The sequence below is a fragment of the Manis pentadactyla genome, chromosome 1 (assembly GCF_030020395.1).
Source record: "Manis pentadactyla isolate mManPen7 chromosome 1, mManPen7.hap1, whole genome shotgun sequence".
NCBI lineage: Eukaryota > Metazoa > Chordata > Mammalia > Pholidota > Manidae > Manis > Manis pentadactyla.
Window position 1 is genome coordinate 189,082,567 of NC_080019.1, and position 24,576 is coordinate 189,107,142.

The window sequence follows — 24,576 nt, forward strand, 5'->3', positions numbered from 1 at the left end:
GGAAAGCCGAGGCGCGGAAGACCGGAGGGACGAAGGAAGGGAGGAGGAGCGGGCAGAGGCGAGCGGGAGTCGGGACTCTGTTCGCTGCGGAACAGTCCAGCCCGAGGAAAGCTGCGCCCCGAGCGGCGGCGGCGGCAGAGTGTGGAGCGGCGCCGCTGGCGCGCGCTGAGCTCAAACCCCGGCGGCTGCCGAGAGGGGTCCCGGTGGCCCAGGCCGGCCCGGCGCACCTGCCCGCGCCGGTGCCCCAGACCCACCTGGCCCTCGGTGCCTCCTTCCCCATCGCCGCCGCCGCAGCTGGAGCGGGGCTCCGCGGGCCTGGAGCACGGCTGGTACTAATATGCCCGTAGCCGAGGCGCGATGAAGGAGAAGTCCAAGAATGCGGCCAAGACCAGGAGGGAGAAGGAAAATGGCGAGTTTTATGAGCTGGCCAAGCTGCTCCCGCTGCCGTCGGCCATCACCTCGCAGCTGGACAAGGCGTCCATCATCAGACTCACCACCAGCTACTTGAAGATGCGGGCCGTCTTCCCCGAAGGTGAGGCCGCTGGTGGGCAGCCGGAGCGCTGGGAGCCCGGCGGCCTCGGCCCAGGTGGGGAGCAGGAGCTGGCCCGGAGGGGCCGCCTCATTCTCCCGGCCAGCGCCAGGGTGTCTTGGGGAGGCCGCATATGCCAGGAGCTTCGGTTCCTGCTAGAGAGGGTTCAGGGCCTTGGCAGCTCAGCCACCAGAACATTTCCTGGCCCAGGACTGAGCACGAGTGAACCAGGAATTATTCTAGGAGAATGCTAATCCATTTGCCTGCCTTTCTGCCTTCCCTGCCTTCTTTCTTTCACTTCTTTAACTCCCCCTTTTATTATTTCCTTCCTCCTTTCCTACCTCTCTCAGCGGTGTGCACCTCAGCCAGGAGTGAAGGACCCTTGCTGCTCACGGCTGGGGAAGAGTAGAATGCTTGGAGAAGTCCAGGCCCTGAAGGCCCAGCACTGCGGAGAGGAGTACTTGTGGGGAGTCAGGACCTCAGCCCTAGGCCTCTCGGGCTGCCTCTTTTCTGCTCACCTTCCTTGTGGCAGGGGTTCAGGATGTCAGGATAGGAGAGAGGAGAGAGGAGAGTAGGTGAGTCCAGCCCCAGCAGGAGAGAGAACGGATTAGTTCAAAAAATGGTAGGCAGGCCTGAGTAGTCATCTTTTCTGGATTAGAATTATAAAACAAGACAGGCAAATGCCATGGTGGGCAAGAGTCACTAGGCCCCACCAGTCCAGCGGGCTCCAGGTGATAAGAAATGGTGGCACGCTGGGCAGGCATTCCCTGCCAACCCGCGATCTGCTGGTGACTGTGGCTGCCTGGCCGGGTACCTCCAAGCAGCAGGGCTGGTGGAGGCCTGGTGACCACAGCATTCTTTTTGGTGTCCTGGTGGTTCTGTACTGATCGCCTTCCAGGGTCTCTGTCCCCAGTCAGGGTGGCTGAGGCCTGGCATGGGAGATTCCGACATTTGGTCAGGACCCTCTGCTCTGAGGCCTCTACTCCAAGATGGAAGACTGCGAGACCTCCCCTAGTGGAGGGGCCACTAGGGCTGTTTTGGCTTCTGGAGCTCCGGAAGCTAGCAGCGGGTAGGGAGACAACTTCAGTGGCATAGCATGTAAGGGGCTGCAGTGCAGTGACAGGTGTCCCTCGGGTGCAGGACATCTCCATTAGGGCAGTCCCTAGCCAAGGGATCTACCCAAAGTCAATAAGCTCCATCTTTTGCGTTAGTCGTCCCTAAGCCTGTTATTTGTAATAGTCTCTGGGTCTTGAGCTGCACCCCACAAGCCTCCGGGTGGAGCGCTGAGGGCCTGTCCACCAGCTTGACTTCCAGCCCTGCAGTGGGGATGGCGTGGGAGGTGAGAGGGCCGGAAATGGTGGCCTGGCCTCCTGCGTGCCTCCCTGCCAGGCCTTACAACTGCCAGGCACTGTCCTCCCAGCGTTGGAGCCTGAGACCCACCCACCAGATCCTAGTGCGCAATCTTTCCTTTTCCAACCTTGATCAACCAGGTGCCCGCTCCTCCAGGAGCTGTCTGCTGGGTAATCAGTATTAGTCCGCCCAAGGGAACCCCTCCACCAGAGAAGTAGAGATGATTTCTCCCTCCGAAGTTTCAGTGAGAATTAAAATTAGGTTTTATAAGGGCCAAGTCTCCTCTCCAGCCAGGGACAAGTGGCAGTTTGCTTGGGTGAGCAGTTTCTTAATCCGCCTGCTGCAAAGTAGGCAGAGAACCAGGACAGGAGCCCGCCTCCCTTCTCCTCCCCTTTGGAAATGAAAGCGTTAGAAAATGATAAGAATAATAAATGGCTTGTTCCTGATTATTTCAGATAAGCCAGATATTAGTTAGACAGAAGGCCTGAAGAAAAGGAGTAATTGTAAAGCCCTTTGTTGTTTGGGGGATTCCCAGGAAAGCCTGCTGAAAATTGGGAAATGGTGCGGGTACTGCTTCTGCAGATATGTAAACTAGGTCTGTGCCTTCTAGTCTGGGAAAGGAGTCTCCCGGTGTTTTGGCCCCCAACTGCTCGGCTCTGAGCCCTTTACAGGGGTTGGTTGGTGGGGGGATCCAGGACTTGGGCATCAGGCCCCTGTGCTTTGTTCCCGCGCCGCCTGCTTGTGGGGCGGCCTGTGAGTCTCCTGGGGGTGACCACGGCGGTTGGAACTCCGGAAGAGGTCGGGAGCGCGCTGTTTGGCCCTAGAGTTTTGGAAGCGGCCTCACTTGGTGGACCTCTGGGACTCACTGCAGGGAGTTGGAAGACCTGCGTGAGTCCAAATGGATCAGCGATTGGGAGGAGGCGGAGGTTTTGTCCCGCGCTCATTGCAGAGCCCAGCCAGGCACGCAGCGCTGGCCTGGAGCCTTGGACTCGCAGCCCTGGGATTCCTCTCTCCCTCCGTAGAGAGGCTTCGGGCCTGCAGCTCTGGGTGGCGGCTCCGTTCCTCTTAAGGCAGTCTGGGGCAAGGAGTTGTGAAGCCAGATGCCTGGGGCAGAGAAAGGTACGTAGAGAAAGACCTCAATTATGCAAAATAACTTGCTTTCACCTTCGGTAGCCCCAACGGGTGTGGTGCGGAAGGGGCGCAGTAATTGACTTAATCTGTTCTGGAAACTCAGTCTGTGCACAGGTGGAAGCTGTAGTGCGGTGTGGGATTGGGATGGGGCCTGGAGGAGCCTCCCGGATTAGGGGGGACTTCAGGGTCAAGCCCATTCTACCTGCGGCGGGAGCTCTCGCATCTGCTCCTGCTCTCAACTGCGAACCGAAAGATGCCAAGCAGAACTGCTGGGCCAAGGGCAGTCTTGCTGTTTGATACCCACGGAGCAAACGGGATCCCTGGGTGAAGAAGGATCTAGAGGCCAAGTGAGGACTTACGGGGTCAGAAAATGAATAGCACAGCCTGAAGGAGCCACAGGAATGCACGGACTAACGCTTCGTACCTGAGGAAATTGAGGCCAGAGAGAGGCAGGCAGCAAGGGCAAGAGCAGGCAGGCGCTGCCGGGTGGCCAGGTGCCGTCTGTTCTCCCTCCACTCAGGAGTGGCCACTGGCCTCAGCTTCTTTCAGCCAGAGATCAGGGGCGCCGGGGGAGAGAAAGAGGAGCCGAGCCGGGAGGAGTCTCGCGCAGGAGCTGCAAGAGGCCAGTCTGCAAGCTTGGGTGGTGGCAGGTTTTACAGCCGATTCAAAAGCTCTGCTAAGCTGCCAGCCTAGACCTCTGTCTCCTCGTCTGTAAAATGGGCCTGTTAGCAACTCCATCGCTGCCCTGGGTTCCTGGAATCAAGTGTGAGGAACCAGCTGGTACAGGTGGAATCTAACCTGTTATTACCCCAGTTACTCCTTCCTGTGAGCTCAGGGAGTCTCCTGGGCTAGAGGTGGTGTAAACAGCAGAGTGCCCCACTTGGTGGACCTCTGGGACTCACTGCAGGGAGTTGGAAGACCTCCTGTTTTCAGATACTGAGGACTAAGAAGCGAAGGGTGCATGGGCAGGAAAGAGGGCAAGAGATGGTGGCTGGATTTGGAAGTGGAGTTGGAAAGTTAAGGGGTGATTGGGAAGGCTCCGTACATCCAGGGCTCAGGGATGTGTTTGGGACCGCCTGCCTGATTTGCAATGTGGCCTTCCCTCCTGGAGAAGAGGGCACGTCTAAAACACAGAAGCACCAGGGGTGGGCCAGCTTCGCTGCTCTCTGGCCACAGCTACATGGTAACCAGGACACAGGACAAGTTCTGCTACTTGGTGATCTACACTGGGTCTGCAGGAAGCCTGCAGGGGCTCCATGGTCAGTATGGAGGGTTAGGCCCCTTCCCTGGAGCCAGGATTCCTGTGACCAGCAGTGGGGTGGGGAGTGGCATCCCTTCTGGCCCTTGCACACAGGAGGGACTGTCCTGAGGCCCCAGGTCAGGAACAGAGTGGGAAACAGGCTGACAGTGGAAAGGAAAACAGAGCCCATCCTCCCGCTTTCCCAGACCTGGACGCTCAAGAGAGGGAAGGGACTGTGATATTTATCACAACCTTTTACTTTAAAGAAGTGGAAACATCATACACACACAAGAATATGTGGGGTTGGAGGCCTAAGCCATTCCAGTAGCAAAATTTGGGTTTAAATTCAGACAGAACCCCCATCCCAACACATAAACACCCCTGTCTGCTCTGTGGGGAAGGGGGCTAGACTAGAAATTGTCAGGAAGAGAAACTCCTTGATTTGGAGGGTTTGGTGAAGAGACACTTGCCCTAAACCGATATGGGATCACAGATCCAAAACCTTTCTCTGCTGCAACCCAAGAGAATGTCGATTTTTAAAAAGAGACTTAGTTTTTAGAATACTGTGGCAATTTAAACCTTCTCCACATCCTTACTTGGAAGTCTGCCAGGCGGTGCACCCGGGTCCGGAGGCTCCCACTGTGGAGTGGGAAGCTGTGGGCAGTGGTGAAGAGGACTGCAGGGGTGCAGGCCCCTGGTGGTTCCAGGCCAGGAACGGGAGCACGCGCAGGCTGCAGGCTTAGCCCCCAGCGGCTGGATCCAGGACCCAGCCCTGGGTACTCTGGGCACTGGGCCATGCTAGCTACTCAGTGTGGGCCTCGCAGCCTCCACCCTGGGCCTCGGAGTCTAAGCCTCAGGTGCTGGGGTCAGGGACTTCCCTTTGTTGTCTGAGCACGTACAGCACTGGCTGGGGGCCCCCTCACTCCTCCACCCGGTCTGGTGGAGCAAGGCCTTCTTGGGGCATCCCTACTTACCAACCCCTTCACACCCAGTCCCCGGCCCTCTGTGCAACTGTTGGCTTGGAAAAGGGCACAAGAGTTGGCGGTTCAGGGACTCCAGAGAAGGAAGCATTCCAAGGCTGGAGAAGGCCTGAAGTGCGCCAAGGAGCCCTGGAGCCATGACGGTTTACTGCGGTCCTGGACCCAAAGGAGGAGGCTTATCAGAGAGCAAGTTATGGCCTCTCCTCAAGTAGCCAAGTGGGGAGTGGCCCCCAGCTCCCCCATTACAACCTGGCTAGATTCCTGGCACCTGGTAGCCCTGAAGGGAGCCCCCTGAGCTTGCCACCCCATGGGTGGTCCTACTCTGAATTCCTAGAAGTAAATGCCCTTGGGGGTGCCCGCTGATCTGAGCTGGTGCTCTTAAGGTGGGTGGGAAGAGGAGAGATGGAGGTGGTGGAGAGGGTCCAGCAGCCTGTCCTTACCAGCTTACCCCTCATACACACCCTTCCTGACTTTGGAGTCCTTTGCACTCTGCTAGTATCACCATGTGTCCTCAGATGGCCAACGAGGGGAGAGAGGCCAAGCTTCACAATATAAGCCTCATCCCCCAGCTGGGGATAGTAATTGGGGGAAAGATGACAGGGAAGAAGTGAGAGGGCAAGAAAAGGCTGGACCTGAGTGGTGGCAGGGAGACAGGCTGGGAGGCAAGCCCCGAAGCCTTCTGATGGACCCACCTTTTTGCTCATCACCCTTGAATTTAGCTCATTTAATCCCATAAAAAAAACCATTTTAGAGGTGAGAAAAAGGTTAGAGGTCAGGGCTCTTGGTGGAAACCAGACCATCCAGACTGGCCCAGCTGGCATCTTAAGAGATGGGGAGGCAGGAGGAGGTCAGACCCCTGCCTGTTCCCCAGGGCTCCAGCATGGTCTGTCCCAGATTTTGCACAATCCCAGATCCAATTTTCCAGGGAAGTGTGGTGGTAGGGTCAGGCAGTCCCCTGTTATTAACCCCATTTACTTTCCACAAGATCCCTGGGAGGAGTGCTTTTGTCACCATTTTGCATCCCCAAGGTTGCCCTGGGGGAGTGTGAGAACTGCTGTGCATCTGGAGAGTTCTTATCAAAGTCCAGACCCTTCTCCTGAGCTGGACCATTAGTCATTGGCCACAGCAAGTCCTGCTCCCAGGCCCACAGGAAGTAGCAAACCCCTGTCTCCTTTAGGTCTCAACTCAGGTGTCCCTTCATCTGAGAGGAGTGGCCCTACCTCATAGGGACCCCTACTCCCCTTCACTAGGAAATCATTTTATTTTTGTGGCCCCATGTTTATGGTCTGTGACCTGTACCTGGCAGACAGCAAGGCATAGCAGGCACTCAAGAGCTGTTTGTTGACTGAGCATCCAGAGAGGAGGGACCATAATTAGACAGTTTCTGGGGTAGGAGGGCCTGGTGGGGTTTAAGCCAAACAACCAGCTGAGTGTGGCTACCAAGTTTCAGGTATCCCCAAACCCTCGGAGGCAGAGGGGGAAAGGGAATACCCAGCTGACCCCCTCTCCCACAACCTGGCCATCTGGATTCCCACTAGCAGGGAGTCCCCAGCTAATTCCCCTGTTGAGACATGTAGGGCAAGCAGGACCCCAAACCCCCCATCAGGAGACCACAGGCTAGGCTTGGAACCACAGGTGCTGCCCTGAAGTCAGTGGGTGGGGGCTCCTGGGAAAGTGGGCAGACCACCAATGGCTGATAGAGCACGGGAGGAACTTAGCCCAGACTTTCTTACACTCCTCCCCTCATTTTTCAAACAAATAAAGCCCTTTGTTAGGTCCAGATAAAGGCCACATACCCAGCACCTCACTTTCTTGGGAGTGTATATGGCTTTACCAGTACCAAATCAATTTTTTGTGTGTGGGGGTTAGAAATCTTACCGAATTTGGTCTTTGTGCTCAGCCCAAAGTAGATTTTCACGGCCAAGTAAAGGGGGCTTGCCCAGAGCGGTTTCTGGTGAAAGAGGTGCCAGAGCCCTCGGCCTGGGCTGTGGGGGCATGGATGCCAGAGGGGACCCGCTCTGCCGCTGCCCCCACCTCCTGCGAAGTCCAGAAGGGGACTTCTGACCAAATATCTGCCATCGGGAAATGAGAGGAAAAATTATATTGATTACAGGAAAAAATATACTGGTGTAAGAAAGAGGCTCTTTTGAAGTATCCAGGTATTTGAATTATATGGAAAACTGTCCCGCGTACCCAATGCACTCTTCCACAGGTTTTTGGGAGAGCCCGGCAGGAGAGTCTGGTCTGCGGGTCGTTCCCAAAGGGGTAGATCTCCCAAGGTCACTCTGGGGCACACGCTGCAAAAAGCCACGCCTGGAAGGCAGGGCTCTCTTCCCCCACTGAGCCAGGCAAGGGTGGCTTGGCCCAAACCGGGGAAAGGACAGCTACCAGTGTGCATTTATTATCGAAAATCAGAATTCCTGGGTTTTTATTATTTCTACATTAAAGCCCCAGGACCTTTACATTTTGGTTCTTTCCATTTCTGGTTAAATGGGGGTAGACGCGAGACCACCGGGCCAGCTGCGTGGATGTCGCAGCAGAAGGACCTGCACGGAGCTTGCTACTCTGGTCGCCGTGGGCACCCTTGGGAGTGGGCGTGGGGCACCCGGTGATTCCTTGGGGCTAGAGACACCTCTGTTCATGTGGTGGAGCCTGAGGGGCTGCGGTCATATTCGGGGGACTGGGATGTGGAAATTAGCCACTTCCCCCATGGGCAAAGCAGGATCAGCTCCGAACTTCTAGAGCCCAGGAAGATAAATGAAAGGTCACGCATTTTTCGTTGCTGAACAGAGTTTTCTGGGAAGTTTGCGGGGACCCTGGTTCCTGAGGCGTTCTGGGTCCGGGCGGCCCCCCTGCGCTAGGGGTGCGTTTTCAACCTCCTGGGATCAAGGCCTGCAGAAGCCGCGGTGCCACCGACAACCTCAGGGGCAGTGGGGAGACCCGGGGTGTCTTCGCAGCTGCTCTCTGGCAGCCCACCTGGCGGGACTTTACGATCCCGGGATTGGTCCCCAAATTCACCCTGTCTGAGCGAGGTTCCCCGCGCTTGGGGCGCGCAGCGGGCGGGAGCGGGTCGGGCCTGGAGTTCTGGGCGCAGGCGAGGCGGACGCGCCGGCGTGGCTGGAGCTCAGCCCTTAGGGGTCACAGCTGGGGGTGGACGGAGAGCAAGCGGGCCTGGAGCCCGAGGGCAGCCTTCCCGCAGCAGTGGAACGGGCTCAGGCTCAGACAGCTGCCGCCGCGCGCGGGGCCGTGGTGTTAACCGCGCCTCTACGCGGAGTGGCCAGCGGTGTGACTACCGTTGTGCGTGGGCAGAGCCCCTCTCCTCGGCGTGAGGGGGTCCGCAGGCCTCCTCCTACTTGTGCAGGGAGGGAAGCGGAGCGCTGCTCTTGGCCTGCCGCGGCCCGCTCCTTCCCCTTGGAGTTGGGGAAGTTGGGTGCTGCGGCCCAGGTCCCCAGCAAGACTGGAGGGGGCGGCTGGGGGTTCTCCCAGCTGGAGCTCAACGCGGCGACCTCACCGGCTTTCCTCCTTCCTCCTGAACAGGCACAGGAAAGCCCGGCATCTCCGGGGTCACAGCCCCTGAGCCCCCGAGCTGGGCAGAGCGGCCTTTCCTCTGTTGCGTTTTCTGCAACACTTGTGGCTTTCGGGGAGGTGGTGGGGAGAAGCAGGAGGCTTGGGTGGTGGGTGGAGGTGGGGGTGGAGGGAGTTAAGCGGAGGAGCTGGAGGCCCAGGTACGTAACAGCAGACACAGCCTAGTTACCCTCGAGTATATCCGGGGCGCACCTGCCGCTGCCGCGTTTGGAGTTTGCTCTCGGGGTGCCGCCATGTAAACTCTTCCCAGGCTGGAGCGCTTGGATTGGAAGCGGGACCGCGCTCCCAGGACGCCGGCAAGGGCTGGGGAGCCCGAGGGATTACGTGAGGTTGAAAAGGATATTTTTTTTTAATGCTGGAAAAGCTGCCTTCTGGACGGCAAGGGCTCTTCGTCTTTGGGAAAATTTCGTGTGGGCTTCTCGGTGTTTGAGAAAATGCGTAGTTGCCGGCGACGCGGGGAAGGGAGGGAGGGAGAGTCCTTGGGGGAATATTTACGGGTCAAATCGATATCCCCGTTTGGATAGAAGGATGGCTGGTTTCAAAGCAGATTAGATTACTTTGTGGCATTTCAAGTAAAACTGCAATTTCAGAGCCATGAGCACGTGGGCGACCCACGGGAACCCTGGGCCTGGCGGCCTTAGTGCGCGCCCGGACGCTGGGACCCAAGGCCCGGCGGGAACTTCTCCTCTGGCCTTTTTCTTTTTAACCGAGGGCGAAGGGACGATAACGAGGCCACAGACGGCGTCCCGCGGGGCCCGGGAGGTGGCAAGAGGGGCGGCCGGGACTCGGGAGAGCCCGGGGCAGGGAGTGCGGAAGACCCGCGCGCCCTGCTCTGCGCCCGGGCCTCTGGCTGGGCGCTGCCGTTTACTGGTTTGCTTTATTCCCCCGACCAGGTTTAGGAGACGCGTGGGGACAGCCGAGACGGGCCGGGCCCCTGGACAGCGTCGCCAAGGAGCTGGGATCGCACTTGCTGCAGGTAGAGCCGCCGCGCCCCCCGGGAGGAGCGCGCCGCGGCCAGTGGCCCTGGCCCGCGACGGGTGGGGGCGGCTTTCTGATCCCACCACTCGGAGTCGAGATGCCCTTTCCCAGGGAACCCCGGTGTCACACCCAGAAGGCCGCCGTCCGGCTGCAGAGGTCACCCCGAGGCTAGAGCAGCGCCTGTCCTCGGGCAAGCGGCTCCCTCGAGCCTCTCTGAGGTCCGGGCTTGAGCGGACTCATCTCACCCGGAGCGGCCTCGGGCCAGCCACACCCCTACCCGCCCGCGCAGTCGCCCATCCCCAGGACACTAGCCCACAAAACCCAGGCCGAAGGAAGGCCGTGGATGTGGTTACGTCCTTTCCAACTGACTTCCCTCAGCAGACTTTTATGGAGCGCTATCTTTGTGCCAGATGCTGTGCCAGGCGTTGGAGCCAGAGAAGGAATGATTCTGACGCCCTTAGCCCCTGTGCGGCCGCCCTAAAGCGTTTGACAATTGTCTGTGTTTGCAGGTGTTGCAATAAAGGAAAAACAGCATTAATAATAGGATATTAATAATTGGCATTTATAGAGCGTTTACTACGGGCTAGATTCTGTTCTAAATCTTACTGTAGCAACTCACATCACCACCCAGAGTTCTATTTATGCCTCCATTTTTTCAGAGGAGGTGAGGCACAGAGAGGTTAAGCAACATGCCTGAGGTCACACAGCAAGTAGTGGAGCTGGGTTCAACCCAAGTGGTCCAGCTCTTGAGTGGTCCAGCTCAGGACTTGGTGCGGCCTCCGGGGTCTCCTGGCCCACGGAGGGGAAGCCCTTGTTTGGTTTGTAGTGAACCGCTTAGCGCCCAGCCCTGAGCAATTCAGACCGCGGTTGCTGAACTGCCCCTGACCTCGGATTTCCCTCCCGCAGTGTCTGGGACGCAGGCCGGGTAACCGTGCGCGCGACTTGGCCATTTCCAGGACGGCTGGCGCTTAGGTGGGGACAACAACTCCTCGTGTCTCAGAATTTCAAATGCCCCTTACAGCGCCTCATCAACGACCCGATTCATTCCCCCCTCCCGTCATTTGTCTCTGCCATCGAAAAATGCCTACCGAGGGCTATTTTGCATTTCCTCCTTCCACTTGGTGTTTTCTTTAAAAGAAAAAAAGTTGGCGGAGGGACGCAGTGACCTGGGTCAGCGAGTCAGCCACGAGCTGCACATTTCGAAAAAGCAGATTTTTTCAAAAATCTTTTGCCCAGGTGTCCTAGTGTGATTTACTTTTTTTAAATGGGTGCTCTGGGGAAGAGAAGATCCCGGGAATAGTTAAAATCTGAAGCTTTTACAACACGAAGCGAACGGTGTGGCAGCTCGGCCGGGTAAAGGCGCTCTCAGAGCCCTTCCCGCGCGCCCTGCGCTCTCCGCCGGGGCTCGCTTCCAGCTCCTTGCGCGATATTTTGCATGTTTGATACTCCTACATAGTACAAGTGACACTAATATCAGGGACAATTAAGTGCTGTGCAAAAACCTGGCAGGCAAAGTCAATACTGGCGGGTTCCTCCACTGTATGTTTCTTTAATTCCGGAGGGGTGTGTGGATGTGCGTCTTTGCAGTTAATACACATGCAAGCAAATTAGGTAATTTGAAGCTATAAAGGCATACTCAACATTTTCCATTAAGCATATAATTTTTTTAGCTACTGCCGGCAACTTACAGAATTTAACTATGATCATTTTTTCTCTTTTCCTCATTGGCTAAGGTGTCAGATACTCTCATTAAATGTATCTCTTTAATTATTTTGAAATTAAGCAAGAATGCAAAATGTGCCAAACGTTCATAATGAGAAATCGCCACACAGTTTACATTTTTGAAACGAAGTTTAGTTGGTAACATAGTTTGTTGCTCAGCTAGAAATGTGAAAGTAAGGCTTCTAATCAAGATGTTGATTTGAACCTAAGCATAGCAAAAGGTAATGATAATTTAGTTGGCAAAGAATTTTTGTTGCAAAACTGCATTGGAGACGGTAGAGTGTAAGGCTATCTTTCAAGTTTCACTTCTATTACATTCTTTTTAGGACCCCCTCCAAAGAGGGGTTAGATTTAGAAAAACCAAAGGTAATCTGGTTTCAATTACATGCTGTAAAAATAGAATTTGTGGCCAGAAATTAATTTGGAATATTTTTTTTACGGGGGCAGCATTTGGGGTTGTATGGATCTTTCACCAACTTTATTGCTTTTCTTTCGTTCTAGACCTGAAATATGAATGAGTAAATAAAACCAGTTTCCTTTTTCAAAAATAATTTAGTCTTTTTATCCTTGCCACACATAAATATAATCCTTAACTTTTTTATTTGTCTTAATGACCTCTTATAATTTTATTTTTTTGAGGGCTAGCCAACTTAGGCACAATCAAAATATCATTTTAGGTAGTTTTCGTTTTGCAGTTTTCGTTTCTCCTTGAATTTTGCAAAGGCATTTGATCTCTTGCAAATTCTAAACAGTTATGTAGAAATAGTCTGTTAAAGTTACTAGGTGTTTTCCTTTATTTTCTGGGGAGTGGTAGTGTTTGGAATTTATTATTCAAATGGTACTTAGAGGTAACTAGAAAATTGTGGCAAATAAAGCCTATGTCCTAGTGGTATAAACGACTGCCAATTATGACATAAAATGGTCTATATAGTGGTAGATTTTCCCCTAAGTACCATAGAACTCCGGATTTGTGTTAAGTGTTAAATATAAAGTGCTAAAATAACCCCAAACAATAAAGCTACTACATTTAAACTGAGCATGACAAGAATTCTCAAACATTTTGCATGATTTTTGTGCTGTCTATATAAAGTTGTTTTTAAAAGTGCTTTAAAAGCATTTGAGAACCAGGACCAGGAACTAAATCTTGAGTGTTATAAACTACAATCCTCCTTGCCCCGGGCTCCGTTTTTTGCATTTAACAGTATGTGTTGATGATAATATTTTATACATTCTTCCCCTCCAGTGATAGTACAATTATTAGGTTTAACTCTAATGTACAACCGTCACTTCTCACCCTGACACTTTTTCTCTTACAGACTTTGGATGGATTTGTTTTTGTGGTAGCATCTGATGGCAAAATCATGTATATATCGGAAACAGCCTCTGTACATTTAGGCTTGTCCCAGGTAGGTATTACCTAATTTTATGTACAGCCAAAATTTTAAATTAAGTGTTGGCAGATCTTGACAGTCTTACTCAACTTGAAAATGATCCTATTTAAGCGCCTGCTTTTGTGTATGAGCATAATTCAAAAGTGCAAAATCATCTTAGGCTACCCTGCAGGGCTTTTCTTTTCTGTGTTACATTTCACTTTTTTTATTTTCTTTTTCCTTTGGGATTAATGACCAGTATAGCTTTGCAACCGTCAGCCCTGTTCTGAGATTCTTTCGGATAGCCTGGACTCGGTTTCTGCAGTAACACTCTGCCACCAACAAGAGCTTCACAAAGAGAGACTTTTCAGTCCACCCTTGATGGTCTGCATGTGGCATTATGAGTTGCTATGAAAGTTAGAGGAAAACCGATGTAGAACATAGGTTTTATGCAGAATGAGCTTTGGGGAGTAAAAAGGGGGGTAGATTTATGAGTGTTCACATGGAATTCAGGGTAATTTTTCCTGAGTTTTTCCAGTTCAGTGGTCGTTTCAGTAAAGCATTTTATACGCTTGTGATAGAAACTCATAAAACTCAGTTTACTACTGTTTTGCACAGCAAGATCCTGGTTTCTTTAGAGCATTTAAATACTACCCATTTTTCTGAAACCAGCTTCTAAAAAGGGGCTCATCCCTTAGAGGAAAGAGGTGCACTCAGTTTTATCTATGCTGGTCAAGCTAAGGGTTTGGTGAGGAATTTGGCTGCTGTCTGGGCCCTTCTGATGGGAGGAGTCTAACCAATTGTTGCCACTTACATTTCAGATTTAACAAGCGTGGATCAGGGTTCTGAAACTCACATTTTTAATACATATAGGGACTAAATGTTTCTTTACATTGTGAACTAGCACAGTGCTTTTTTTTTATAATCACAACTGAAGACACACTAGAATTAATTAGATACAGGAAGTGGGCTCCCAGAAGGCACATGAATAATTTGTATTACGCCAGCCTCCTTGTGCAGTTAAACCAAAATAAAACATGCCAATTACGGTGGCTTGGTTTTCCCACTGAAAAACAAAATTACCACTTTGGAAACCTGCATCTGGTGTATTCCTTTTCTTTTTCTGCCAGTACAGTTTTTAAACTTGCCATTTGTTTACAGCTTTTCTTCCCATGTTTGTATATCCTTATCCATGTCCAAATAGGTTTTGGTGCCTACGTGTTTCTTATGCAAAGTCCTGTAAAGTGAATCTCATATTAAAGTTGTTTGGTGTTTTCTTTTTCTCTTCTTTTCTTTCATGACACCAGCTCCCCAATATAAGATTTACTAAGGCTTGGCTCTTACACCTAAGTGACTCATGGGATCAGTGCACTTGAAGAATGGGAAATACTGCTGGGAACATGAAATTTGCTATTTTTATATTTTCCAAGGCTATTATTCTCTGAATTTCCATCTTGCCCTATTTAGAATTATTTAAGGTCCTTTAGTTATACCCAGCCTGGTTTCTACTCCTGACTTGATCTGTGGTTGAGTGACCTTGATTGGATTACTTAACTTTTTCAATAAAATTTATAAAATCTTTGATTAGTTTTACAATAATGTCACAAACAAGACAAAGCATTTCACAATCTTTAAAAATGACTGGTCAAACATATTTCAAAATGAAGTCACTGCTATTGAATATTAAATATCTGAGCTCCCTAGCAGTCAAAGCAAAAAAGGGAATGCATTCAGGTATATGATTTTCATTGTCTGATACAGCAGGTATGGTAAGAAAATAATACCTCTCTACCCCTCTCTCAGACTGTGGTAAGAAACATATAAAATGTCCATTTTATGTGATTTATAAACTACAGGGAGCCAGGCATCACCATAATTTCATTATAATTGTACTTCAAATAACACAAAAGTGATTTCATATAGCATCCCACATATTAGGGCTGTCTCAGTCATTTGGGATGTTGTGGTACATCAGAAGGCATGTGCACATTCCAGGACATTGCAGTTCATTCCCTCAGTCTCTTAGACGTAGCATCCTACAACTCTTTCTCAATCATTTTTCTCTTTTTATGTAGAGAATAAAATTGCTTATGAAGACAATAATTAAGAACAACCAAATTGGGTATTTGGGTAGGTGACAAATATTCCTGCTGTTTGTGATTAACTCCACAAAAGGAAATCTAAGCAGAATCACAACTAAAATGATATTTCCTTTTGGTCATAATGCAGAAATAAACGTTGTATCATGATTTTGAAAGGGGAGGGAATTATACGCCACTGTTTGTCAACATTGTTGAGGTACCTTTTGTCTGTATGTGGCCAGAAGAAATGTCAGTTTAAAGAAAAGTCAACCTGACTGATTTTTTGCTGATCTTTTGGCAGGACAGTCTTAGCATCAGTCTCCAGCTACAAAAACACTTTAATGCAGACCCGAGCCCTCGTTAGTGTCTAGGGAGTTTTCCATGTTGAACTGTTTAAATAGCAACAGCGAACATTTCCCTCAAACCTGCCTCCTGTTCACCATTAACTCTGCAGAAGGGACTCTACCCAGAATCACAATGTGTATTTTTTTTTGTCTTCTTTACTTAAATAGTAAAATGAAGTATTGAATAGTATGTCAAATACCCAACTTCTCTTTTTAAGAAAAATTTTCTGCACCTTTCAGATTATTTTTATTAGAAGTGAAAAGTCAGGCAAACATCAAACATGAAAGCTCTATTAACATAGGCTTAAGGATTTTTTTTTTTAATCACCAGAGATAAAAAAACATTAATAAAATTTTACCCAGTAGTAGGAGAGTAACCTTTTAAACAGGTTTTCTGATGAGTAACATAGTAGCAAGAGCCTATATTTACAACAGTGCTCTTCTGTGTTCCAAGAACTTTTAGTTATTATCAGTGGCATTAACTCTTTAAGAAACAACATCTTTCATGTTAATTTGAGGTTAAATTCTATGTTGGCAGCTCCTAGGTTTGCCTCAGTTGTGTGATAATTCACAGCAAAGTGGTGTTTTTTTAAAAAAGCGACACTATGCAAATAACTCTCTGAACTGTCTCAGAGTATAGAAATGATTCTTTCTGTGGTATAAATCCATCCCAATTCAAAGGCTTTTACCAGACTTCTTTTATTTAACAAGTGTTGGAATAAGAAATCTACTTATATGGCAGAGTTTACTAGTTTATTTTTGCTTTTAAATTAGTAAACACAGCAATCCTTGCTGCAGGATTTTTGTACCAAGAAGTGACAAATAACCAATCACGAAATGCAAGTTGTCTTCTCAGCCCATGATCCAAATGTTGGGGAAAAGAATTAAGCTTCTGGCTTGCAAATTCCATTTGGTGTATGCACACATAAATAATATGTAATAATTCATACAGTCATAATGATATCTATTTGGAAGAGGTAGAGCTGGGGAGGCATATCCACACAAGTTTGTTAAATGACTTAGTTCCACAGTTTGTTAGTTAGCTTATTTGTATTTGAAGGATAACAGCCTTGTGTATCTGCTGTGTATTTCCTCAATTTTCAGTATCCAGTGGCTTGAATTCCTTACGAAGTTGCATACATTATATAGCATCTTCATAACTAGTATGCATTTTCAAATAAATATAGATAGGTATGAAATAGCCATTTATGAGATGCATAAAGGAAAATGCAGTATTTGAGATTGCAGCTGGAAACACAGTCATAAAAACAGCCATGGCATTGTTTGGGGCCATAAGACCTAATCCTTTCACTTTTGAAATAAAGAGAAAGGGCAGCGTTTTATGTTTGTTGACATAGCTTGAACCCTGAAACCCAAACCATCTTATTTTAAAATGGTTAATTTACCATAGTCAGCAAAACACCCAAAGTGAAGTGATGTGCATTTTCAGAGTACTGGGTGACTTTCCCCTTCCGACCCAGAATATATCCATTTAGTGCTGTATTTATCATATGTAGTTTTCTTGTCAGGAAGAAAAGCTATTCAGCAAAACATAAAAAAGCTCTTAGTAGGAAAGCAATTCATTCTGTAGTTAGCAGGGTTTTACAAATACTAAAATTTTGCATTGAGGGTCTGTTTTAATAAGGCTGATGTATGAGACCTGAGGAGTTTTATAGCAACAACCATAAATTTTTTTTTTTTTGGTGAGGTAGTCACATTTCTTTGAACATTCAAAAGCACGAATAGATATGTAAATACAGGAAACACCATGTCAACCATAATTTTAAGTCAAGGTCAGCATTGTTTTATCATTCTCAAATTTGTTCTTTAGAAACATTTCCGTTATTTGAAGACTGTTTTACTTCCTAGACAGCCTTAGAGTTTTAAATTGCCCCGAGTATTCTGAAAATCATGGTTTAATTCATGGCCCTTTACTCTTCTCATTCTCCCAACACTTGTAATGAGAATGGGATCTTTAAAAACAGATGAAGCTACTTTGGTATTAAAACACACATCAACTCCCTATAAGCACAGATGCCAGCCTTTTTGCAAACAAACGAAGATGTTTCTCTAAAGAGACACTAGTTACTTTGTTCTAAACCAGAACTTGGGGTAAAAATGAATGAGAATGCTTGATATCTTGATCTGGATGGTGGTTGCCTGAATGTATACACATGAAATGTGCATCAAGCTGCACACTTATGATTTGTGCATTTTATTGTATGTACCTCATTTTTTTTATTAAAAAAAAAAGAACTTGGAGCAAACCAGAATTATCATTTCTCCCTAAAAACAAGGGTAAGGGAAAAATGATAGGCCAACACGCAAAAAAAACCACAACCCTCTATTTTGTTAGGTTTTCATTTTTAGAATAAGCTTTCGAAAATGGGAATCAATTTTTTTAAAGCCCCTTCTTTATTAGTTGATATCACTCCCCTTCTGATAGAACTTTGCAAGGAGCCCCTATCGCTGCCCTCAGGGACAGGGAGGTTGTCCCCACCCAAATGTCTGACTTGACTGTTGCTGGTTTATTTAAACTCTTTAAGGATTAATGGGAATAACTTGAAGAATGTTTCATTTTTATTCTTTATTTTTAAAAATAAAATCGTGTAATGACTTTTTTCATAGGCAAATATCTATTTGGGCCATTAGGAAAAGTGCCAGGTTTGGGAGTGGGGTGTTACATAGGGAGGTAGGCAGGGTTTCTGGAACAGGATTCTCTTCCGTGCTCTTCTTGCATAATACTGGAAGGAAACCTTCCATGAGTAATGCAGAAAATAGAACTGTGAAAGCCATTTTAGGGACAAGATTACTTAGCAGGCCAGAAATGTAATTTGTTCTGGTTAAAAAAGGCAACTCACATGTCTTAACAAAGTAGAGGAACTGGCTCTGAGGAATAGGTAAATTTCTTCACCTCTTCCTGGCCCCTGGGTCCCAAGTAAAGGGTGGATGGTCTTGACATTAATTTGGAACAGTGGCTCCCAGGAGAAATTCTCCGTTAAACCGCCTGGCTGGGCTTGTTCTGCTGTGTGAGATGATACAGTCAAGGCTGCCGCTTTGCAGAAGGTCCAGTTGTCTCTGCTCTGCTTGAGAGCAGGGCGCCTCCCGAGGAAGCACGTGGCACGACACACATAAAAATAACGAGGGGTGGTTAGGGACAAGGCATTCACAAACCTGCCTTTGCTCTTTCCGCCTGCCCTCCCCTTGGGGCAGGGCTGAGAAAGAGAACTTCAGAACCCCCCAAGGTTGTTTTCCACCCAAGGGCATTTTCTCAGTCCTCTGTGTTTCTTCCCACCTGGGCTTTGGGGTGTTTCCTAGCTGTGGTGGGAGTACCAGCACTGCCCTGAGGGCCTCTGATCCCCTGTCCACACTATTGATCTCTAAAATAGGATCCCCACCCCCCACTGCTAGAAGACTGCCGTGATGTGGTAGTTTCTGGAACATTCTATACCACTGCCCATCTTAAGATGGGTGAGGGGGTCCAGTTCTTGAGAATCACTGTTATCCTCTACCATGCACTCGTGTTTGGAGAACAGAAAGTTCTCAAGTGAGGCACTGAATTACTGGGGGCCTCTATGTGAAGATCATAATAACAGTGTTTTCCTAGAGCCCCCTGACCCCACAGAGCTGGTCCTGTCCGATGTGCACAGGGCCTGCAGGCCTGCTGTGGTGTCCTCTGTGGGGCATGTCTGGAAGGAGGCGGTAGCAACCTCAAGAAATGACCGCCACAAAACATGGCTATCTGGAGTGGGCCCACACCTTCCTACAGGTCACATAGCCGTGGCAGCCACACCTGTCGGGGGAGCCACAGGGTTAACACAGTTATCCTGGACGAGGGAGTCCAGAGACATGCTTCTGGTAGCATGAAGGGAGCCGGGCAGTGTCTGGGGACACAACTTAGAGCTGGTGGAGAAAGGGCCTTTGTCACGGTGAGTCCTCCTTGAGCCCAGCAGAGGCCCCTCGGTCCTGCCACTCAGTCTCCGTGGACGAGGCTGTCGCTGGGACCATGCTCTGGACATACCAGCTGGTCTCCCAGCTGACCAGTTCCCTCAGGATGAGGTCCCGGCTCCTGAAGGTTTAAGTGGGGTCACCTGCCTCCACAGCAGGCCATATTCCTCCTTCACTCCTGGTTCCTCCTGCTCCGGACTCACCTGGCTTCCAGCTCACTCCTCCACTCTCTGTCCTTGCCGGAAGGTGTGGGTGACAGTTCAGGGCACTGCTTGAGGAAAGACAGATGTTTCCTGGTGTGGAGGCGTGGGCTGTAAACAGAGGTCACTGTCCTGTCCCGGGTGTGGGCCTGACTGTGGCCCGCCTCACCCGCTCCCTGCTCCCAGGCAATCCGGGGTGGATTCCTGACTCTTTCTTTCCCTCCCACGGCAGGTGGAGCTCACGGGCAACAGTATTTATGAGTACATCCATCCCTCTGACCATGACGAAATGACGGCTGTCCTCGCGGCCCACCAGCCTCTTCACCACCACCTGCTCCAAGGTATTTCCTCCAGATGAAAAGAAACCAGAATGAAAACGAGATGATGCTCTGCAGTGTGACCCGAGGGCTTTGCTTCCCGTGCTGCCAAGGGGCAGGGTGACTCGGGCTGCCCAGCCAGGGCCTGAGCGAGGGCTGCAGACATGTAGTAGGGCAGATTCACTTTTATACCTCTGCCCTTTACAGCAGCACTGCAGATCCTCTTTCCTGTGCCTGACACCGTGATGGGTGCTGGGTAGGAGCAAAAGAAGTGGTCAGAGGCTTCGCTCCTAATGTGCTCTTGGTTTAGGATTCCAACAATACAAGCTGGGCTTCTTAATCAAAGGGTCGGAGGCTAGGACTCAGGGGAAAATGGCATCTTTACTCCCTCTAGTTGTAATTAGCATTTCCTATGACTCTAGCTTGCAGACACGCTCCATCTTGCTATCACGAGTACCTGTGGCTTTGCCAACAATGAAAATCACAGACATTCTCATTTTATATTATAGTTATTGCAGGTATTTAAACATATAGTTTATGCTTATTGCTACTTCGAAATTTCAGGCGTTAGGAGACCTGCTACTGGATCTTGTTATTTAATGTGTTAATAAAGCAGCACATTTATAACCATTTCACTACTTGTTTTAATATTTTGATAACTGCTTTTCAACATAGTTGGTTCCATTTGTAATCTCATGTATTTTACTTCATGCATTTGGAAATGTTATTCCAAGTTGGGATCTGTAGGTTTGTGCCATGGCTAAGGAGCCCAGGTCTGCACACAAAGCCAGGTCCATTTTGCTGGCCCAGCTCCATGTGGGGACAAGATCCTCCTCCAGACAGTTCCTCAGTGAGCATGTACTGACTGGGGCCCTGCTGTGGTAAGCCCTCTGTTAGGACAGACGTGGCATGACTGTTCAGTGGAAGATGTGAGCCCATCGTTACACGGATGACTCCTTAAATTACAATTATGATATGTGCTAGCAAGTCACAGAACTTATTCCAGGATCCTGGCCTTGTGACTCCCTCTGATGGTCCAGTGAGACCAACCAGCATGTTGACCAATGGGTCTTTTGTCTGCTTTGAACTGTTTTGGCCCCCAATATGTCCAAATCTCCCCCATGGAACAAAATGCAAAAGAGGAAACATCAGAAGTGATGAGAATGGGGTGGCCAGCCGGAGACAAAATTGCATTCCACTCTTACTGCTTCCTCCTGGAAAGGGTCCTTGTAAGGCTGGAGGAGAGAACATAGAATAGCACACTCAGGTTAGAACCACCTGCAGAGACAGCTCTGTGGGCCTTGCATTCTAGCTCCAGAAATAGTTGCATAAGTCTGATTGTTCCTCAACCCAGAGAGACTGGTACCCTGCTTTCTGAGATGAGACGGGGGCTTCTGACCGTCTGATTCCTAAGGCCTTGGAGGTGGTCTGGCTGCCTAAATGAACATGAGTAAGACTCTGGAGAAGCAATTTTTTAAAAATTAAAGCTCGGAAAGAACGTTGCACCTAATTGGTTTCTTTCACTATAGGGTTGTTTGAAGGTGGACAAAGACAGCAGGGGTCTTAGAAAATTCCTCAGAGCATTGTGATGTTACTGTTTTAAAAAACTCCGCACTGTGTCAGTTCCCTGGGAATGGGCTTTCTCCTGTTAGCGCATTTTATCCTCCCTGTCATATCCTTAAAAAAATGTTTAGAAAATGGCAGCAAATAAATCTTGAGACCCTTCCAATCTGATTTCAGTGAGGCTCAAGGCTGAGGTGTAGTGACAGTGCCAGGGAAGCAAAAAGTCTCAGGGGAGGCGGGGGGCTGCCACGGACTCATTCCCACCCGAGGTGCAGGGTTCGAGGTTCGCCATGGCTTTGTTTTCTCCTGACATCTCATCCCCCGGGTCGGTCTTCTGGGTCTGAGCTGGCCTCAGGGTCACGACAGTTGTGTGAGAAATGGGCTCTCCTCAAAACTGGATAGTTTATTAGAGCTGAGCATTCACACCTCAGTGCTTAGCTGGAAATGGTGCAGGCAGGCAGCCATGCAGGAGGGGAGACTTGCCTGCAGCCTCCAGCCTGCTGCAGAGGAATTGTGGCTAAACATGGCAGGCCCTCCAGCTGGGGAAGAGGGCGCCTCTGAGACCATGCCCTGGCTTCCTCCAAGGTGGTTCCCTTGGGGGTGCGGGAAGCCTCGCCTCCATTCCTAGCGGTAACCTTACTTTAAAAATTAATTTATTAACACCACCAAAAGGATGTTTATTCAGGGTGGAGTGACCTTGGGTCACCCAGGGGTGTGGACACTCCTCTCTTGTGCCTCAGAACTGGTGTCTGCTCCCTAAAATGGAGGGTGTTTCCTTAGGGGATTATTTGCGTTTGTAATAGTGAGGTCAGAGACCAGAGTGTGAGGCCATTGGGCCAGCCAAAGTGAGTTGGGGGGTAAGAGCCCTCAGGGACGAGGGGGTCTGTCCAGGGCTATAAAGGAGGGCAAATGCTTCGACCTGGCCGAGGGGTATGCTGGGCTCTGCTCTCCATTCCATGTCTCTGGGCAGCCTTGGTGCCCACACACAGCTGGCAGGGTGGCCTGGCCTGGCTCTCTCTGCCAGGAAAAGGGACTTCACTCATGAGCTTGACTGCTACTACCCTTAGGGAATTCAGAAGCTTCTGGGCCTGGCTGGCAGGCTTGGGGCACCTGCCCCAGGACTGCCGGAGGAGACTCTCCTGGCACCAGGCCTCTCTGTGTGGACCATGGGCAGGGGGAGCTGGGCTGGGCCCACTGCACATATTCCTCACTGTGGCCCTAGGCTGGCACTTCCCAGGTTCTTACAGTGGCTGTGTTCCCATCCCAGTCAGGTCCCAGCCCCGGGCGGAAGCTCTCTGGGTCAGGGTCTGGGCACACTGGAATGAGGCCCCTGGCTCTATGATCAGGGTTTGTTGATATAGCGGGTTTTTTGACAAATCATCCTGGGACAGGTGGCCAATCTAACCTCACTCCTGCTTGCAGAGTATGAGATAGAGAGGTCATTCTTTCTTCGCATGAAGTGTGTCTTGGCGAAAAGAAATGCGGGCCTGACATGCAGCGGATACAAGGTAGGCGGGGCCTCGAGGGGGCAGGAGGGATGCAGGCCGAGGTGGTGGGTCTTCACTGCTCCATTTCATTTCGTCCTTGCCAACAGCTGCAGACAGGAAGGCACAGAGACCCAACCTTTCCACCTAATGTCACGCTTCATAGTGGCTCTGCTCTCAGCTGCTCAAGGGGCGGGTGTGAGCTGACATCTTACAAGGATATTCTGGGAGGACTGGGCTTCATTATATAAGAATGAGGAATAAATATGGCTAAGGGTAGAATTTTACATTGACACCTTCAGGCTCTACTCTGCACGCAGCTCAGGACCACCAGAGCAGCTGCCCCTGAGTTTACAGAGAATCCATATTCCAGGGCAGGCTCTTAGGGTTGGCAGTGGGTACTTAACCTCGGAACCCTCTGCCAGATCCAGGGACGATGATGATGCACTCAGCAGCAATGGCAGAGCCATTCTGACGGGCAGAGCAGAGCTTGGTAGGCAGCATCTCGTCCAGTTAATTTGGTTAAAGGGCATAGCAGCCCTTTTAGGGGAGTATTACGCCCCATTTTACAATCAAGGGCACAAGCTGAGCACAGAGATGGGACACAGAAGGGAGAGGGCTGAGAGGCCTGGCACAGGGACGGGGCCATCCGCTCTGGCCAGCTCCAGAATCTGGAGCGGATTACCAAGAGCCCCTGGGCGTCGGCTGCTCCCGGCCATGCAAGGGAAGGATGGGGAGCCTGCGCCAAGAGCCCCTTTCCTCCCACCCCTCCTTGGAGCTCCTCACTCCCCTCCTAGGAGAATGAAGTTGCTGTTTGTCCTGCCTCAGGGGAAAGAGACTGCGAGCCCTCTGGAGCTGGAGGCGGATGGGGGCCTTTTTTTTTTTTTTTTGAGAGGGCATTTCTCATATTTATTTATCAAATGGTTGTTAACAACGATAAAATTCTGTATAGGGGACTCAATGCACAATCATTAATCAACCCCAAGCCTAACTCTCAACAGTCTCCAATCTTCTGAAGCATAACGAACAAGTTCTTACATGGTGAACAAGTTCTTACATAGTGAATAAGTTCTTACATGGTGAACAGTGCAAGGGCAGTCATCACAGAAACTTTCAGTTTTGATCATGCATCATGAACTATAAACAATCAAGTCAGATATGATTATTCATTTGATTTTTATACTTGATTTATATGTGAGTCCCACATTTCTTCCTTGTTTTTTTTTTTAAATAAAATGCTGAAGTGGCAGGTAGATGCAAGATAAAGATAGAAAGCATAATTTAGTGCTATAAGAGGGCAAGTGTAGATGATCAGGTGTGTGCCTATAGACTAAGTATTAATCCAAGATAGACAAGGGCAACAAAACATCCACGGATGCAGATTTCTCTCAAAACAGGGGGGGTGAGGTTCTAAGCCTCACCTCTGTTGATCCCCAATTTCTCACCTGATGGCCCACCCCCCTGTGACTGTGCCTGTCGGATGGGGGCCTTTTCTGCAGGAGTACTTGCATGTTGGAGAAGGAGGGGGCGTGAGGAGGGAGGGGCAGTTTCGTGCCTCCATCCTACCTTTGTCCTCTCTTTCTGGAATGCTTCTCCCACCCCGCCCCATCCTGGGCTTTGCCTCTCCTCAGCCTCTCCTCAGCCCTCCCCTTTGAGCCCTACTCCCAACTCTTCCCTTTGATTTGACCTCATTTATAGTTTGGGGAATGCGTTTCTAATCTGCTGTCCCGGACTCAGCCTCTTTGGGCCAGTGG

The 24,576-nt window shown here is 49.9% G+C and overlaps 1 protein-coding gene across 1 annotated transcript in view; it reads left to right on the forward strand.

The window, feature by feature from the left end:
• Positions 1–357: 357 nt before the first annotated feature.
• The window catches only part of SIM2 (SIM bHLH transcription factor 2), a 56,433-nt gene continuing 32,214 nt past the window's right edge, over positions 358–24,576 (forward strand). Inside the window, exons 1-5 of the mRNA XM_036899212.2 lie at positions 358–532; positions 9,709–9,791; positions 12,832–12,921; positions 19,691–19,799; positions 22,761–22,846. Of these exons, the coding sequence (XP_036755107.2) occupies positions 358–532; positions 9,709–9,791; positions 12,832–12,921; positions 19,691–19,799; positions 22,761–22,846 (543 nt within the window). The remainder of the gene's footprint in view (positions 533–9,708; positions 9,792–12,831; positions 12,922–19,690; positions 19,800–22,760; positions 22,847–24,576) is intronic.